This window comes from Aedes albopictus, chromosome 3, assembly GCF_035046485.1.
Source record: "Aedes albopictus strain Foshan chromosome 3, AalbF5, whole genome shotgun sequence".
Taxonomy (NCBI): Eukaryota; Metazoa; Arthropoda; class Insecta; order Diptera; family Culicidae; genus Aedes; species Aedes albopictus.
Window position 1 is genome coordinate 263779242 of NC_085138.1, and position 19005 is coordinate 263798246.

Here is a 19005-nt window from a genome sequence, read left to right on the forward strand (position 1 = left end):
ATGAAAGCTCCAACGAGTACCTGGCAATTTTTAGTTTAATAATTTTACAACTGATGATCAATATTCCTCATATGTTCTCAATACGGTTGTTGTCTAGGCTAGTTGGCGATTAAGCTGGGACAGATAATTTATGGCTTTGAAACTAAAGAATTGATATTTCAACTTGTTATATGAATCACTGTCTTGCTGGAAGTACCATTTATCACCATTATAACTAAAGTTTTCATCAAAATGTTAATGCTAGACAATAGATGGGGTGATGATATATCGTTTGGCATTCAGCATACCCTTATGTAAAATCAGGGGATCAATATCTTGTGCAGAAAATATATCCTCACACACTATTACTACTCCACCTCTTTGCAATCGTGTTTGGATGCTAAGTGGTATATGGCGTTATTCTACTCGCCAACTAACAGACACCCCATATTCCAGTGAATTTCCTCAAAATCAATAAAATCAATCAATCAAACAACATGATACCATTGTATTTTGTTCCAATAGACATGTTTTTGGCTCCATTCAAGGCGTTGGTAATTTGTTTGCTGTATCGAACTGGACATCGCTTTTTTGAGTAGCTGTAAAACTTACAACGACAAGTGGGACTGGGGGACTAACAGTGTGTAAGACTGCAATTCTTCAATAAAAGCTGAACTGCCCGTTTCATAGAAAGGTAGACTGAATGCCATTTGGTATGTCAGAATTATTTCCAATATTCGCGAGAAATATCTCAATTAGAACTTTGGTCGTAATGATGGCTACAGGTATTTCGAACAAGTCAACGCTTCACCTCACTATTCAAAATAATAAATTTTAATGCCACACAATCAAAACTAATCCATTACAATGCCTAGGAGTTCCAATTCTGGATGGGTTGCCCACTTATCCAAACTTAAAATCAATTAGACACGGTTGGAGGACATTTACTGTTAACTTCAAATTTATAAACTAGAAATCACAAGAATCTCAACCTGTCATGGACATTTTATAAAACACACCAAAAAATAAACTCATAAATTAGTGATCTCGATTCTAAACCGTACTAACAGTTCTGCTAAACAGAATATTTGAGAATCCTGATGATTTTTATTATTAACGTCTGAGATAGAACATCAAACTTTCTTAAGAAGGTCTTATAAGGTGAAGGTGCCTATAATTTTGGCCAGACAATTTTCGACCAAATTCAAGATTTAAATTCGTTCTCTTTCGTTAAGTTTCACCTCATGTTGGAAACAATGCAATTATATTTTGTGATCAATAAACAATAATACCAAAATTATTGCATTTGAATAAAGCTATTTCAAAGGGAGATTTATCAACCTAACCATCGTATCACCATCACTGCCTATAATTTTGGCCAGTACTGTAAATTATATGGTTTTTCTAAGGCGAAATCTGTTTACATAACAACAAATATTATTGCATGTTTATCTTAACATTGGTTCAATTGACCCCATTAAACTAATTGTATTTGTATTGTTATCAACGGTAGTTTGCTATTTACTAGATTCCTTTAATTTTTTGGAAAACAATAGAAAAATCATTGTTCATCTTTTCTGGTCGTTACGTCCTCACTTGGATAAAACCTGTTTTTCAGCTAGTTTTTTATAAGTACTTCCTCAGTTATTAATTGAGAGCTTCCTCTACCAACACGGTTTGACATCTGTCAGTCGTTGCAGCTTTAGCAAATAACATTTGATAACCGAAACATCTACTGTACTCAAATTTTAAACGAAAACTAAAAAAAAATGTCAAGTGATTTTGTGTTTGATTATACAGAGTAGAATAATACGATCCAAGCAACAAAAATATTTATTGTTATTTATTTGATACGAATTGTTTCTAAAGCTACTAGTACACAGGGTCAAATATTTTCAAAGTGTCAAACTGATGTTGTTTCTTGAGTTCTTGAGGAATTCCACGGAGTCATGTCAGTCGATCCTGAGCGACCATTTCAAAAATATCTGAAACTTTGCACAGTTTTTCAATTTCATATAAATCGCCATTTTCTGATATTAAACCTTCATATTCACTCACGACTAACTTTTCAAAAGGGTGTATGCGAAAATAGTTCTAAAATATTCTAAAAGCTGTACAGCAAAAACGGATTGTTCGATTGTTATAAATTTTTCAGCAAAGTTAGATAACTAAATGATGATTCCTTAGAAAATATACACTGTAAAAAATTTCTTTTTCTACTTTGAAAAAATATGATATTTGTCACAAAAACTCAAATATCTCAAAACCCTATCTTTTTACCAACTTCAATTTTTTAGGGGAAATGGCCCATTATATCAGCTATCTACCATAAAATTTTGGTGATGGTAAACTGATAAACAAAAAAGTTATGACATTTCAAACATTTCACAATTTTTACATTTAGTAACAAAAAAAAATTTTTTTCTGTGTAAATTATTTCGAGAATTATATTTTGATGCTGATTTTATTGTAAAGGCTACCGCCTGAATTAAACAAGTTGTTTTCATGATACTTTAGTTTGATTATTCGTAATTACTATAGTATCTATTTGAAACTTAGACGCGATCCAGTGTTGTGATCAAAAATATTGAGATTGTCATACTTTTTATTGTACGTGACTGGTGAAAAAATCCCTTGATAGTGTTGAAAAGCTGTTGATTATAAGAAAAATGGAATTGAATTTATTTTTAAGACAAAAGCTGTATAATAAAAGTTTTTTATACGCGTATACGTCTAGTTTATCCGCAAAAAAAAAATCCCTCTTACACACTTATTTCTGAATTGCCTGTTCGGTACTTTTTTGACGAGATTATAACAGCAGTACGATCTCGGTAGTTTCGGTAATCGATTTTACTGAGGCTCAGTAAAACAACTGTCAAAATCGTATGGAAAAGGTAAACAATGCATTTTTGCTGAACGAGTTCGGTGCTCAGCAGTTTTAATCTCGTCAAAAAATTACCGAACTCGGTCACGGCGTGTGTATGGGAAAGGTTTATAACAAAAAATTGGGCATCGCCAAATTTTTCGCTATTCAAAAATAGAGACTTCCAGCTTTCATTTGCACGGTCCCTCAAAAAAATCCACCGAGGGATCTCGAACAACTTTTTCAGAATACTGTTTTTCCCCATACAAAATGAACGGTTCCAAATTAATCCCTATTTCTACTTAAGGACAAGGTATTTGGAGTACATTGCTCAAAATTTGTAGAGCACCGTTTTTTAGAACCGTTGAACGAATTTGAATGAAAATGCATCACTCTAATTGTTCAGTGGTTGTCAACAGCGTGATGCATTTTAATCCAAATCCGTTCAACGGTTCTAAAAAACGGTGCTCTACAAATTTTGAGCAATGTACTCCAAATACCTTGTCCTTAACAAACATACCCAATTTTTGTATGAAAAAGTTCCCCCGATGGAATATTTCGATGTTGGGCTTGAATGAAAGCTAGTAGCGTCAACTTTCACGTAACGTAAAAATTAGCGATGCCTATTTTTTTGTAATAAATTTCTTATACCAGACACACCGTGCGGTAATCAAAATTAAGTGTGTAGAGAACAGACTTTATGATCGGAAGAATGCGAGTAACTTCAACAACAACAAATGCATAAGAGGTACATACCACAGACAAACAGACGAAACGCCTAGAACAATTTTAGTGAAAATTCATCGCCCAGTTCACACTATCACCACCTGGTGGAAATGTTTCACGAAACACTGTGTTGTGCAATATCGTCATCAGAAGGCGCTAGTGTGAAACGTCAAACGCAAAGAAAAACGATGGGCGCTCTTCTTGTTATGAAAGCCACAACCAAGATTCAAAATGATCGTTGAAGGCGTGGTCAATGAAAATTTCGCCAGTGTTACGTTTGTTTGTCTGTATACATACCTGACAATGCTCACGAAAAAAACAAAAAAATACTACCGCTATGAATATTAAAAATTGTATAGTATTTTTTTTCTTCAGCCACCAACACCAAACAAGTAAGTTAAAATTAATAAGTGATTTTGTTTATTATAATCTAACGAACAAGATGAACAGTCGCTTTCTCAAAGGTCTTCAACTCAACGCTCTCTTGTAGACCGTTTGATGAAAAAAAATGTTCAAAAGAGTTACGAAATCTCACCGAAAGCACCATAGATAAACTGAAAGAGACTGGTTATGCCCAAATGTCCACATTGTGTACAAAATTACGCATTTGCACGTCCTGCCGTCTAGAATTTGACAAACGAGCCATCTGTATATCATCGGTAAAGCAGGGCGCAGGAAGTTCGAAAACGACAACAACTGAGAAATTGCCATCAGCGACATCTGTTTAAACAATTTAATTACGCCCCTTTTCAAAAATGCCCTGTAATATTCTTCAACATCTATACCCATTTCAATATTTTTAACGTTGCAAAACACGCTTTCAACATTCATCTTGAAGAAGAGGGAAAACACTTGTCCTCAAATGTAACAGCAAATTAATGAATAAACGACTAATGCGCGGAGGGCGTGATAAAATCGGAACATTACGGTACATAGTATATTATATTATATGTATATATAATATATAATAAAAACAACTTGTTTTACTCACGCAAGGCCATTAACAATAAAATCAGCATCAAACTTCAATTTCCGGCCGAAATAATTTACACTAAAAAAAATTATTACTAAATGTGAAAATTGTGAAATGTTTGAATTGTCATAACTTTTTTGTTTATTTTCATGGTAGATTGCTAATACAATGGACCGTTTTCTCTAAAAAATTACGTTGGTAAAAAGATAGGGTTTTGAGATATTTGAGTTTTTGTGACAAAAATGATATTTTTTAATGTTAAAAAAGATTTTTTTCACAGTGTATATTTTCTTAGGAATCGCCATTTAGTTATCTAACTTTGCTGAACAATAAAATCAGCATCAAATCGCGATTCCCGGCCGAAATAATTTACACAGAAAAATTTTTTTACTAAATGTAAAAATTGTGAAATTTTTTGAATGTTATAACTTTTTTGTTTATTAGTTTACCATCACCAAATTTTTATGGTAGATTGCTAATACAATGGACCGTTTTCCCTAAAAAATTCAAGTTGGTAAAAAGATAGGGTTTTGAGATATTTGAGTTTTTGTGACAAAAATGATGTTTTTCAATGATAAAATAGATTTTTTTTCACAGTGTATATTTTCTTAGAAATCACCATTTAGCTATCTAACTTTGCTGAAAAATTCATAACAATCGAACAACCCGTTTTTGCTGTGCATATTTTTGAATATTTTTGAACCATTTTCACATACACCCTTTTGAAAAGTTAGTCGTGGCTCTAAATAAAAATTTGATATCGAAAAATGGCGATTTAGATGGAACTGAAAAACTGTGCAAAGTTTCAGTTCAATAGAAAATCATGAATTAAAAATTTTCCTTAATTTTGATGCTGTTGCTTGGAATCGCTCTCTTTCCATGTCAAATATTTGATCCTGTGTACTACTGACCTGTTGTGTGTATGTTTGCCCCAACCTGTCATAACACCTTTTCTAAAAAACTATGATTTTTTAAGAAAAATGCCTAATTTTTGAACCAAAAGAGATAACGACCAGCGCACGAAACGACGCGTCTTCAAATGCTCTACAAGTGTTTCTTGGGCGACTTCGATGAAAAATCGAAACTGCAAAAGTTAACGCCAGAAAACCGGGTTTTCTTGAACCACCCTTAGCTTAGTCAGAAAAATACCTCTAGATCGGTCAATTTTAAAGCTACATAAAAAGTGTCTGTAACCGTTTTTACAGATGATCAGGAGTTCGGGGTAATTAAGGATCACTCGCGGCGTTTACGACATGAACGAAACACTTTATTGCGGGGTAAAAAACACGACTTCGGATTCCGTTTTATTTAATTAGTTATTCTAAATTTCATATCACACGGAACCTAATATACGCAACAGCGTTGTTCTCCGCGCGCGGTATGATCACTACTGACTGGACAATCTGGGGTTTGTAGCTACGATCGTTCTAAATGGTGTAGAGAGAATGAGTGCCTGATGTGATCTAAAGAGATTGGCTCGGTAGTGAGAGCTAGTTTGAAATATAGGGGATAGCTGACCACTGATAGATTTTGCTGCGACATACCGGCCGCCTTGAAATATCGATTTCAAATTCCCTACTCTACATCTCTATACACGTAATGCTTATATTCTAACGGTACATTATTCGACATTAAGGAACCGTAGTTCTGTACTGGCACTAACTGCTGCTGCTGTTGATATTGCTGGTTTGACTTCAGATGGCTGCGACTTGGTTGTTGAACGACGACTTCTGGGAGCATCACTTACGATCCGTCCGATCGGAGTAGTGTTGTACGCTGGGGAAACTTCGGAATACATCTGAGACCGAACCGAGGTGACCTTCCTGATGAAGACCTTGCACAGGATGCGACTGAGCCTTGTTCCACGATGATGCTTGAGCAAACGGATGGCTGGATGACTGATACGAGATGTCCATGACGATCCGAGGGTCTCCTGACCCGGTGGCATTGCCCTATAATATGAACGGGTGCTTTTACAACTATATAACCCAAACTGAAAGAAACTTGCCTGGCGCGGAGGCCTCCTGGCCTCCGCGAGCGCCCTCGGCGCTGATGACGACGATGACAGATACTAGATGTCGATGACGAGGGTCTCCTGACCCGGTGGCATTGCCCTATAAGATGAACGGGTGCTTTTACAACTATATAACCCAAACTGAAAGAAACTTGCCTGGCGCGGAGGCCTCCTGGCCTCCGCGAGCGCCCTCGGCGCCGGTGACGACGACTCTCGTCGTAGGAATGGTTGCTCGTAGAACTTTGTCGAGGCTGTTGTGCGGCAGCACGGACTTCAATTTAGAGGAAGTCACCAATTTGAGTTGGCCAAACCCATTGGTGATCCGAATTGTTACGTTGAGAGGGGTGGTACCATGGATCCCCTTCATTGGATAGGCTGCACACACTGGACAACTTCTTCAACTACGATGACAAATGGCATTTCAACAGTAAATTGCATTTGGGCACACTGATTGGACAGGACATTTGGACTTGCTGACACGGTTGTGTCAGACCTCACAGGACGATATTGAAGTAAGGTCTCCAGTTAGCCTAGTGGTTAAGGTTAAGGATCGCCAATCCGGAGACGGCGGGTTCGATTCCCGTTCCGGTCGGGAAAATTTTCTCGACTCCCTGGGCATAGTGTATCATTGTACTTGCCTCACAATATACAAATTCATGCAATGGCAGGCAAAGGAAGCCCTTCAATTAATAACTGTGGAAGTGCTCAAAGAACACTAAGTTGAAGAGAGGCAGGCCAAGTCCCAGTGAGGACGTCGAGCCATAAAGAAGAAGAAGATGAAGTAATGCTGAACTGGACAGGACATCATGGACGGACAGAATACATGCTTGACTACTGAACAGGACTGGACACTGGTTGGAACGGCTCATGGATCCCAAATTGGTTTGACAGTAAGCGCCGAAGCGCTGAAGCAATAGAATCAATGATCTTCGGTAGTGGAATCAGTTTGATTGTCCCGGATGGGAAGGACACATATTTTGGATATTGCTCTACGGAACAGGCCATCCTGTGTTTTAACCGTAACCACGCGGATGTTTCCATCGGTACCCGCGTGGACCTGTACTATTCGCCCCAACTTCCATTTCAGTGGGGGAAGATTATCTTCCCTTACAACAACCATTGTACCGACAGAGATATTGTTTCGCCGACGTGTCCACTTCGTTCGGTTGTTGAGGTCGGACAAGTATTGCCTTGACCATACTTTCCACATGTGCTGCACGAAGCCTTGCATTTCTTGCCACAGTGAAAGGCGGTTTTTCGGAAGATGGCTGAGGTCTGGTTCGGGAACAGCGGTTAGTGGTCTCTGAATGAGGAAATAACCTGGGGTCAATGCCTCGAAGTCCATTGGATCACTGCTAACGGGTGTCAGCGGACGGGAATTCAGGATCGCTTCTATTTGCACGATTGCTGTATGCATGGCGTCGTGTGGCAGAATCTTCGACCCAACGGTGCGCTTGAAATGGCCTTTGAAGGATTTGACCGCGGCCTCCCAGAGGCCGCCGAAGTTGGGCGATCTTGCCGGAATGAATCGGAATTCAATTTCGTCTTCTTCTGCGCTTTCTGCAACTGACTCCTGGAATTGTTGGTTGCGAAACAATCGGTGCAATTCGCTGAGCTCACGTCTTGCTCCGACAAAATTGAGAGCATTGTCACACATTACCAGGACGGGTTTACCTCGACGTGCGACAAAACGTTTGAACGCAGCAATAAAGGCAGCACTGGTCAGATCTCCAACCAGTTCAAGGTGAACTGCCTTAGTCACCAAGCACACGAAGACAGCGAGAAAATATTTCCGTGGAGCTGCGCGTCGGTTGGAGTTGGCAACGAAGAATGGCCCGCAATAGTCCAAACCAACCTTCACGAATGGCGGTGCTGGCGATACACGTTCTGACGGTAGGTTTGCCATGAGCTGATCTAACACCTTCGGCTTGTTACGGAAACAGGATACACATTCGTGGATAATCGTGTTTGCTAGTCGACGGATTTGAGTGGGCCAGTACTTCTCTCGTACACTGCTGGTTAGCAGCTGTTGACCCGCGTGAAACAGCCTCAAGTGGTAGTCTACTACGATCAGTTTGCTCAGGGGATGCCGGTAACAGAGAATCGCTGGATGCTTACGAGTTGATGACACAGGTGCTTCGGAAAGTCTACCACCGACACGCAGTACACCTTCGACGAGTATTGGCCAGAGTTTGTGGATTGGAGATGACGGTTTCACTTGATTTCCGCGCTGTAGTGCAGAAATCTCTTCTGGAAACGATTCGTTCTGGGCCAGACGTACCAGCGACAGCATGGCTTCTTGGTGTTCGATGTGGTTGATGTTTCCGCTGCGTACTTCTTCTGGGCGTCGACAATTGTGGATGAAACGGCGAATCCATGCAACTCTTCGCACCAATACGAACAAAGACGAATGTAGACCGAATAACTCGCTGTTTGGCTTGGACTGAGCTGGGATTGCAACTGCGCTTCGCTCTTCCAGTAATGTTCGATCGAAATCCTCTTCGGGGCTTGCCACCGGCCAAGTGCTGCGGTCTCGACGCAGCCATGCCGGACCTTCAAGCCAAATTGTGTGATACAGTAGTTGAGCCGGGGTCATACCTCGAGAAATGACATCCGCCGGATTTTCCGCACCAGCTACGTGATTCCAAACGAAACCCTTGGTGATGTGCTGAATCTCGGAAACACGATTGGCTACGAAAATCTGCCATCTCGAGGGCAAAGAGGATAGCCAATGCACAACGATTGTCGAATCGGTCCAGAAGCTTGCGTTATGGGGAATGCGAATGCTGGCCTTGACCTTCTCGTACAGATGACAAAGTAGCAATGCGGACGAAAGCTCAAGACGAGGGGTTGACAGTCTCTTCTTGTTCCGTTTGAGGTCCTCCAACGGCGCAACACGGGATTTGGCAATGAGCAAGCGTACTTCTACTGAAGAATCCATCAGCGTGCAACGTGTGTAGATGCACGCACCGTAGGCCTTGTCCGATGCATCACAAAACCCATGCAATTCCATTGAAACTGCTTCGGCCTTGTATCCAATCCAGCGTGGAATCGAAAAGGAGGACAGGGCGGTCAAGTTCAACCTGTATTCTTGCCAAAATTGTTGCATCGCTTCAGGTAATGGATCATCCCAGCCGCAATTGTGTTTCCACAGTTCTTGTAGAAAGATTTTTGCGATAACGACTACAGGACCGATCAAGCCTAGTGGGTCAAATAACCGAGCCGCTTCAGCGAGAACTATACGTTTGGTTGGAACAACATAGTTGGTGACGGAGAACTTTGCCTTCTTCTCAGGGACGACGATAGCCTTAGCTGGAGCCACAGACTGCAACACGGAGCACTGATCTCTTAGGAAATGCATGAGGTCCTTGTACTTGGGCACTTCCTTTGAGTTATGGTGTGTTTCCCAATTTCGAAGCGTGGTGGAATCTAAACGAGAGCACACCATGTAGACAAGAATGGTGCTCCAGTTGTTTGTGTCTTCTCCAACTTTATCCAACATGAGAAGATGTTTATCAAAATCGCTGATTAGACGACTGAGCAACTCGTATCCTTCTCTGCGTATGGGCTCAATCGAAAACAAGGCATCAAGATGGGCTTTAACAATCAATTTCTTGTTTTCATATCGCTCCTCCAGCATCGTCCAGGCAACCACATAGTTGACGTCTGACATTTCCACGGAATTGATCTCCTGAAGAGCTTCTCCACTGAGCGATGACCGTAGATACGTGAATTTGTCCATTTCCGTTAGCTGTGGGTTATTATGGATCAAACTCCGAAAAGTATCGCGAAAGGTCACCCAGTCCTTGAGATGTCCTCCGAAGGTTGGTAGACGGATTTCCGGAAGCTTGACACGAGACAGACCAGTTGAAGTACCTTGAGCCGTTAGTTGCTGCAGGTTGGGCTGAGTTGAAGGTTGTTTCGATAATCGGCTCATCAATGCAGCTTTCAAACGACAATAATTGTTCTCGACATCCAGCACGACCTTCTCATTCTCTGCTTTCTTCTGCTTGAGCCGAGCCTGCGATGATTCACTGAGTGTTTTCTCCATTTCACTTTCTTCATCCTCTTCTACATCTTCTGTAATCAGTTCAATTTGTCTTCGAACACGGTGAAATTCGCTGAAAGCAGCCTCAAGACGTTCCAAACGAATTTCAACTTCAACACTATGCACACTAGAGTCAAAATTATCGAGAAAACATTCCACTGCTTCAAAAGTTTTTAAACTATTTCGTTCTTGTTTGACTAGATTTCGTAGTTCATTTGCCATTTTTGCACTTTAATCACTGATAGTTCACAGAAATTCAGTTGTTGATCACACAAATTCACTCACTGCAAATCACTCCCACTGTGCACCCGAAACGCGAATTATCAACTCGACGTCCCACACGACCCGCGGTATTGACAGAGATTGGGGGAAGGGCAACAACCATTGACAGCAGCGAGGGGATCCAACCAAGCAGAATACCATAACCAGAAATGCAGCGATTTGAAAGACCAACCGTAGAGATGGTAGACACAGTGGCTCACCTACACCCACAATTTCCATAAGGAGATAGAAACACCTTCATGCGATCCTAGGCATCATTTATTGGTCACAATCAATTTCTCTTTGCACCAGTGACTCGCATGCATAGAGTCCACCATCAATCATTATCATGCACAACATCTAGTACTTCCCCGTTTTCAGCACGCTGCTGTTATCATCTCTGCGCCGTCGTCGTCGTCGTCGGGCTGGATCTCCACAGCTTCACCACGTTGATCAGCAAACCGGGAACAATACAGCATCCACAAAATGATGTCACCACTCCGTCGAGGTCGATGCTCGTAAGTTACAGTTCACTGAACCCAAGCGGAGGGTTTCTTCGCACAATTGTGCTATTGTTAGCTATGGCACTGGTCACTTTTGGTCACTTGAGAGTCCCCGAAATCCGGCTCGAAGGACCATTTAATGTAACCGTTTTTACAGATGATCAGGAGTTCGGGGTAATTAAGGATCACTCGCGGCGTTTACGACATGAACGAAACACTTTATTGCGGGGTAAAAAACACGACTTCGGATTCCGTTTTATTTAATTAGTTATTCTAAATTTCATATCACACGGAACCTAATATACGCAACAGCGTTGTTCTCCGCGCGCGGTATGATCACTACTGACTGGACAATCTGGGGTTTGTAGCTACGATCGTTCTAAATGGTGTAGAGAGAATGAGTGCCTGATGTGATCTAAAGAGATTGGCTCGGTAGTGAGAGCTAGTTTGAAATATAGGGGATAGCTGACCACTGATAGATTTTGCTGCGACAGTGTCTTTAGCAAACTTACTCAAAATTGTTAGATCTACAACTTTCTTGAATAATGTATACAGTTATTCTTGCAAATAAAAAAGTTTGGTTACCAATTTCTTTGAACATATGGACCACCCCAATTTTCATGCACATTTTAAAGAGGGCCTTATTATAAGGGACAACTTTGTAGAAGACCATATTTGCCTAAAAACTCATTAGAAGGCGTTGAATGCATCTTTCCTCGTAAATCTGGTTCGTGGATATTGTGCAGTGTCTATTCTAGCATCCAGCGGCTGATTATGAAATGCTCCTCCACCGGAAGCTATACCTAAGGTGGCAGCCCCACCACGGTGGATAGGGGACCTTTAGCCAACAACCTACTGTTTCCGAAACCAGAAAACCGTTACAGAAACAGAGAATGAAAGATTACGAACTGATTCAACGGCAACGACTTTTAGCGCGAAACAACGGACAATAATTGGAGGAAGCGTGCCGTGATTCTGGACGGTCAAGTTTTTTCACACGCTTGTCAATATTTCTTTTCAAAAAAAAAAATCTAATCAAAGTTCAAATGAAAATTACATCGGAATTACATAATCTTGGAGGATGGCTGGGAACCATTGGACCGAACGGAAAACAAGATTCTCTGCAGCTACAAATCTGTATCATTGGAGTGTAATGAAAGGATCCGAACGACCATGACTGATGGAAAGGTAGAGCCCCGTTCATTGATATCTACATCGGAAAACATTGCGGATCGGACGATTTACAAAAGGTTGTTTTGGAAGAGGATTTTCATCATGTGGTTCTGGTGGATCCTGTGCAGAATGAGCTGAAGCCGTTGGAGCAGCTGGGTAGCTGTGTATACGTAAAAGTTAAACAAGATGTCGGGTCTAGAGGACTAATTTGGTGAGATCTGCCTTATTTTACCTTTAATTTATTTTTTTATTATAACGTTGTACAATTATAATTTTTATACTGTGGGGTTCACACACATGGAAGGGGTAGCCTAAGGGAGTTAAATGAGCTGATGACCGGACTAAAGTTCGTGGAGTAGCCAGACTTTTGTCATGAGATAGCAATTTGACTACCGAAGGGATTCAGCGACTTTATCTCACCCTGCTACAACAAACCATCAGGTAGATCGTTTCATTCCGGAATGATTCTGCAGTCATAGGTAATCCTTGCGCTGATGGTGGGTACACATTTATCATCATCATCATCATCATCACTTTGTTCAATAAATTTAGACATGTTGATGTCCATTAGGTCTCGCAATGCTTTGAGCAACTTGATATTGTGGTAAATAGTTGGACATTCCGTGAAATACAAATGGCCTCCAATACACTTTGAAGTTTGGGTTACGATAACTACATACTGCATTATGCTTGAGTTGTAAACAATTTTCTTGGAATAAAGTCTATACTGCTGATGGGACCTCAGTGCATAGCTATAATGCTTTTGGTACAATCATGGGATATTCCAAGCTTTTTAAACTATTCTGGAATTAGGACCTTCAAGGTCTACAGCAGGCCTGCCCAACCTTTCACAGCCGCGGGCTACATGTGACACTCCATATCAGTCCACGGGCCAACAATTAAAATTCGACGATAATATACTTTTTTTTATTTTCTGAAATTTGCTTGTCAAGATAATGGCATCAATCCGAAAAAAAATAGAATTCTTAAAATGAAAATGAAACTTTTGTTTCAAAGCTGATTATCTGATTCTCTGATCCGCTTACTTTTTTTTTTATTTCTACAATGATTTTTTGATTTTTTTGAATCTCTGATTCTCTAATTCTCTAATTTATTGTTTTCTGACTAGATTTTCACAATGATTTTTTAATTTTATTGTTTTTTGATTTTTGAATTTTTGGATTCTTTTATTCTTTGATTCTCTGATTATCTGATTCTCTGATTCTCTGATTTTCTGACTAGATTTTACAATGATTTTTTAATTTTGATTTTTTTGATTTTTTGATTCTCTGATTCTGTTCTGAGATTATCTCTGATTCTCTGATTATCTCTGATTCTCTGATTCTCTGATTCTCTGATTATCTGATTCTCTGATTCTCTGATTCTCTGATTATCTGATTCTTTTATTGTTTGTTTCTCTGATCCTCTGACTTTTTGATTTTTTACAATAATATTTTAATTTTTGAATATTTTGGTTTTTGATTCACTTTTCTGATTCCTGTTTCTTTGATTCTCTGATTCTCTGATTCTTTGATTCTCTGATTCACTGATTCTCTGATTCTCTGATTGTCTGATCCTCTGACTTTTCGATTTTCTACAATGAGTTTTTATTTTTTTTAAATTTTTTGATTCTCTAGTTCTCTGATTCTCTGATTATCTGATTCTCTGATTTTCTGGATCTTTGATTCTCTGATTCCCTGATTCTCTGATTCTCTGATCCTCTGACTTTTTGTTTTTTTATAATGTTTTTTTTTTAATTTTTATTTTTTTTTTTCGATTTTTTGATTCCTTAATTCTTTGATTATCTGATTATCTGATTCTCTGGTTCTCTGATTCTCTGATTATCTGATTATCTGATTCTCTGATTCTCTGTTTCTCTGATTCCCTGATTCTCTGATTCTCTGATTCTCTGACTCTCTGATTCTCTGATTCTCTGATTCCTTCATTCTCTATTTATCTAATCCTCTGACTTTTTGATTTTTTACCATAACTTTTTAATTTTTTAATATTTTGATTTTTTGATTTTTTGATTCTTTAATTCTCGGATCCTCTGTTTCTTTGTTTCTCTGATTATCTGATTCTTTGATTCTCTGATTCTCTGATTTGTAAAATACGATGTTTCGTATGCATATGTATATACACGGACACATTTGCTTACATCTTCCCTAGGAGGAAGACAATTTCTTTATTCACATACCTATTACCGAAAGAAAAAAGTTTTTTTTTCGATTTTTCTGCATCCTAAATCCTAAAAATGTTTCAATGTTGTACCGGAGCTTGATGAAATTTTACGATAAAAAAAAATTTCTGAATAATCGTAGAATTAAAATTGATTTGATTTAATTTATTTCAAAAGTACGCTAAGTTCTTGTTGAAATATTTTTTCACAAAAACTTTCACATGGAAGAATTATGATACTTTCTCGAAATTTGTAAACGAAAAGAAGTGTTTACATATTTCTATAAAATATAAACTTTAATCAAGAAAAATACACTATAATAATATCATTTTTTTAAATTTCACTGGAAAAAGGAAAAGAAATTAAATGTTATTCCTTGAGCCAATTTCTATTATTTTTCTTCATTCGTGCCGCGGGCAGCACGAAATGTCGTCACGGGCCGTACGTTGGGCAGCCCTGGTCTACAGGCTCTACTCTTGTTTGTCTTCACTCTATAGGTATGATTCTTTTAATATTGTGTCTATTGCACCTCATTATATTACGAGTATCTCTTTTTGTTGCTAATTTGGGTGTCCACTAGAGTGGGTCAACGTTGTATGGAGAAACTTGAAATTTGATCGTATCAACCCGGAACAAAGCTCTTTCAACCCATATTAGCGTCCAAAACAACTGTGCAAAATTTGGGAGCGATTGGTTGCGTCCCCGTATTCCGCATTGCGACTGAAATTTGTATGGAAGTTAGTATGGGAAAACGTACTTTTTTGCATTTTACTCATAAATTGAATTCTTTTGTCTAATACCATGTAACTGCTAGCGTTAAAGTATAGCCTAGGATATGCTGAAAAACTTTGCCGAAGACCGCAAAGTGATCCGATGCTTGTGAAAAAAGTTATTCGCCTGGTAACTTAGGCCAAAAATTGAGATTTTATTATTGATGTTATTCCTTTACATGTTAAATGTTAAGCACCACTGGGCAATCTGTACGTCATAACTTTTGTCACAAGTGTCGGATCACTTTGCGGTCTTCAGTTGTGATAATGGCCAGATCCAACATAGGTTGAGAATGACATTGATTTCAGTAAATCATGTTACGACTTTCTAAAATACTCATTTTAAATGTCTCTACCATTTGTATTTGTATCAATTTACCTATTTTTTGTGCTTATTATATGGGCTTAGTTTTCTGTACTTGGGGAAGGGATCATTATACTTTTTTCTCGTTTCAGAGAGCGAGTAATGGCGCTTAAGCCTAGGCTTTAAAGCCAGGACACACGGAGAAATGCCTGTGCCCCATCCCAGGAGAAGCGACGCCAACTTTAACGGAGTGTGCATTAACCTTCTTAGCAGCACCACTCCCAACGATTATGTTCAAACACCATTCCCCTAAAACGAAACGGCTGGTACGGTTGTCCCCGTTTCTTCCTTCATTCAATTCAAAAAGGTATGTCAATCATGTTATTCATAAGTGGATAACCTGATTGCCTTAAATTTTTGAATTATCTCTCAATCAATTAGTCTGCACAGTGGGCCTGGCCATTTTAATATTTGTGTCACGTCTCTGACATGCTGCAAATATTAATGCTGACAAGAAAATATCAAAAGAAATTTTGATATTTCCAGGATGCTTTTCAATACTGGCTGTGCAAGCACTAGAATAGAATAGAATAGAATAGAAACAACGGACAATAATTGGAACTTGGAATGTGTTAACCCTAGCCCAGCAGGGTAAACTGGCACAACTAGCCAATGGAGCATGCCGTATGAAGCTTGAGATCCTAGCACTGAGCGAAGTCCGTTGGCCGAACTTTTGAGAACACAGATTGGCGTCGGGTCAAATTCTGCTATACTCTGACATACGAAGTGAACACGCTCCTCGTCACCGTGGAGTTGGTTTTCTGCTCAGCGCTCACGCCCACGCAACGCTTATGAAGTGGGAACCTAATAATGAGAGGATAATTGTAGCCAGATTAATATCACGGGTTCGAAACCAATGTTACGCGCCAACCGATGCACCCGAATTGCAAGACAAAGAAAACTTTTACAGTCAACTGAATGCTATCGTGGTTAAGATTCCGAAAGGTGACACCAAGATCCTCATGGGTGACTTCAACGCGATGCACACTGGAGTTACGGGGTCCATTTCATGGCCAAAAAGTTTGAACGCATTTTTATGGTGTATTATGTAAGTACTAGCGATTAAGTTGTGAATTTTGATATTAAGGATGGATTTTGGATTTTAAATAGTCATATTAATCCACGTAAAGGTCAAAAATGATTTCTTATAACCTCGCTAAGAGCAACGCATGTTTTCACCCTCAAAAATCACTTGAATCGTCATATTTTTTAAGAACAAAGAAACGAAAAATAATTATATTTTCAAAAAAATCATTGTTTGGAAATACGGGTCACCTCGTTTCAGAGTAATTTTCCCAGAAGTGTGAGTGAAGATAACGTGTTTATGTATTCAGCAAAGTTGCAGGGAGTTTCATTATTAGAAAACTTGTTGAAAAATTATTCTATCAGCTCAATGTTTAGAGATACTGAGTGTTATTTGTGAACGTTCCCTAAAATCAGTTCATATGTTGTACCGTTTTCTAGATATTTTTGGGAATCATTTCCCATAATTTTCATTTTGGGATAACTTAAATAGTGCCCTTGCGATCTTGCCAATCGCTCCTCAGCGGCGGTCTTACCACCAACGTCAACAAGACCAAATCGTTGGATGTAAACACGGTCAACCCTTCCAGTTTTACGATAGCTGGGCAATCAGTGGAGAACGTTGAAAGCTTCCAATATCTTGGTAGCCAAATGGCGGCCGATGGCGGCACCAAGATCGACATAGGTGCACGGATCAAGAAGTCGAGGGCTGCTTTTGCGAGTTAAGAAATGTATGGAAAAACAACCAGACTAGTCGACGCGCCAAAATCCGAATTTTCAACTCGAACGTGAAATCTGTGCTGCTATACGCCAGTAAACACTCAACGGCTGCAGGTCTTGATCAATAGATGCCTGCGGTATATAATTCGTGCATGGTGGCCTCACAATTTGATCTCCAACGTGGAGCTCCATCGCCGATGCCATCAAAAGCCGATAACGACAGAAATTCGGGAGCAAAAGTGGAGGTGGGTCGGCCACACTCTACGCAGGAGCGGAAAGAAAATCTGCAAACAAGTGTTAGATCGGAATCCAGCAGGACATCGCAGCAGAGGCAGACCCAGAGGTTCATGGCGGCGCAGCCTCAACAACGAAATCAAGCAAGTCGACAGCAACTTGACCTGGCCACAGGTCAAGGCGATGGCTGGCAAATGCCCAGGATGGAAATCTTTCAATTCGGCCCTCTGCACCGCCGTGGGTGCCCAGGACAGAAAGTAAGTAAGTACCGTGCCGATAATACATATATACGAAATTTGGATCTAGCAAGCCGTGCCTTAACCGCCACAGTTGCCCAAGCTTGTGGAAACTCTGGTTGTCAACCAAACAACTGGCTTCTTAAGCAGTGTTGAGATAATCCCATATTCTGAATCTGCATGCCAAACTGAGCCGAAATCCAATTTTTCATGAATTTTTGTGTCCGGGAACCTATTTAAAATTCAATTTGAAGTTTGTATGGGAGCGATCTTTCGAATCACCCCTCGTCGCATTTTGTGCTACGTGGAGCTGTCAAGCAGTTGCTCAGCTGTCAAATGGTGATTTAAAAAATATCTTTGAAATTGATTTTAGGTACCAAAATGAAGTTCTGAAAATTTGAAAAAAATCATAGTGGTTCAGAAAAAGGTGCTCTTTCGTATAAAAATAAAAAATCAATACATTTTTCAAAATTTAAAAACCTAATTGCATTATTATTCATAATGCTACCGCAATGCATTATGGACCATTATGCAACTATTTGATATAGCGCAATAAAGTAGGTCGCTTTGGTATTATGCGTTGCATAAAAAATCATCGCGCAAAGTTTTGCGAAAACGGTTACATTTAATCGTTTCAGTATCTTCTGCGCGGTCAATCCCTATGCCATAAGTAATCTCACGCTCCAAATTAATCATATTCGAAAACAAGCGATTACGGCATCGATTGATTCTGTTCTTTTTGTTTTCATGCGTGCTTAATTCTAACAAAAAAAAATACAAAACTAAGAAACAAAACAAACAGCGCTTCAATCATTTGTTTCCCGTTAGATGAAAATGACGAAACCAACACTCTGTACCGAAATGAGACACTCTTCGCAAACTTTTTCTTAGATTTTATCCCGTTTATCTCAAAGTGTGATAAGACATTGATATTAAACC

At 39.4% G+C, this 19005-nt stretch overlaps 1 protein-coding gene across 1 annotated transcript; it reads right to left on the reverse strand.

Annotated features, from left to right (window-relative positions):
• Positions 1 to 7474: 7474 nt before the first annotated feature.
• On the reverse strand, positions 7475 to 10606 carry LOC134290724 (uncharacterized). Its single transcript, XM_062857907.1, has one exon. The coding sequence runs from the start codon at positions 10604 to 10606 to the stop codon at positions 7475 to 7477; it is 3132 nt and encodes a 1043-aa protein (XP_062713891.1).
• Positions 10607 to 19005: the final 8399 nt, after the last annotated feature.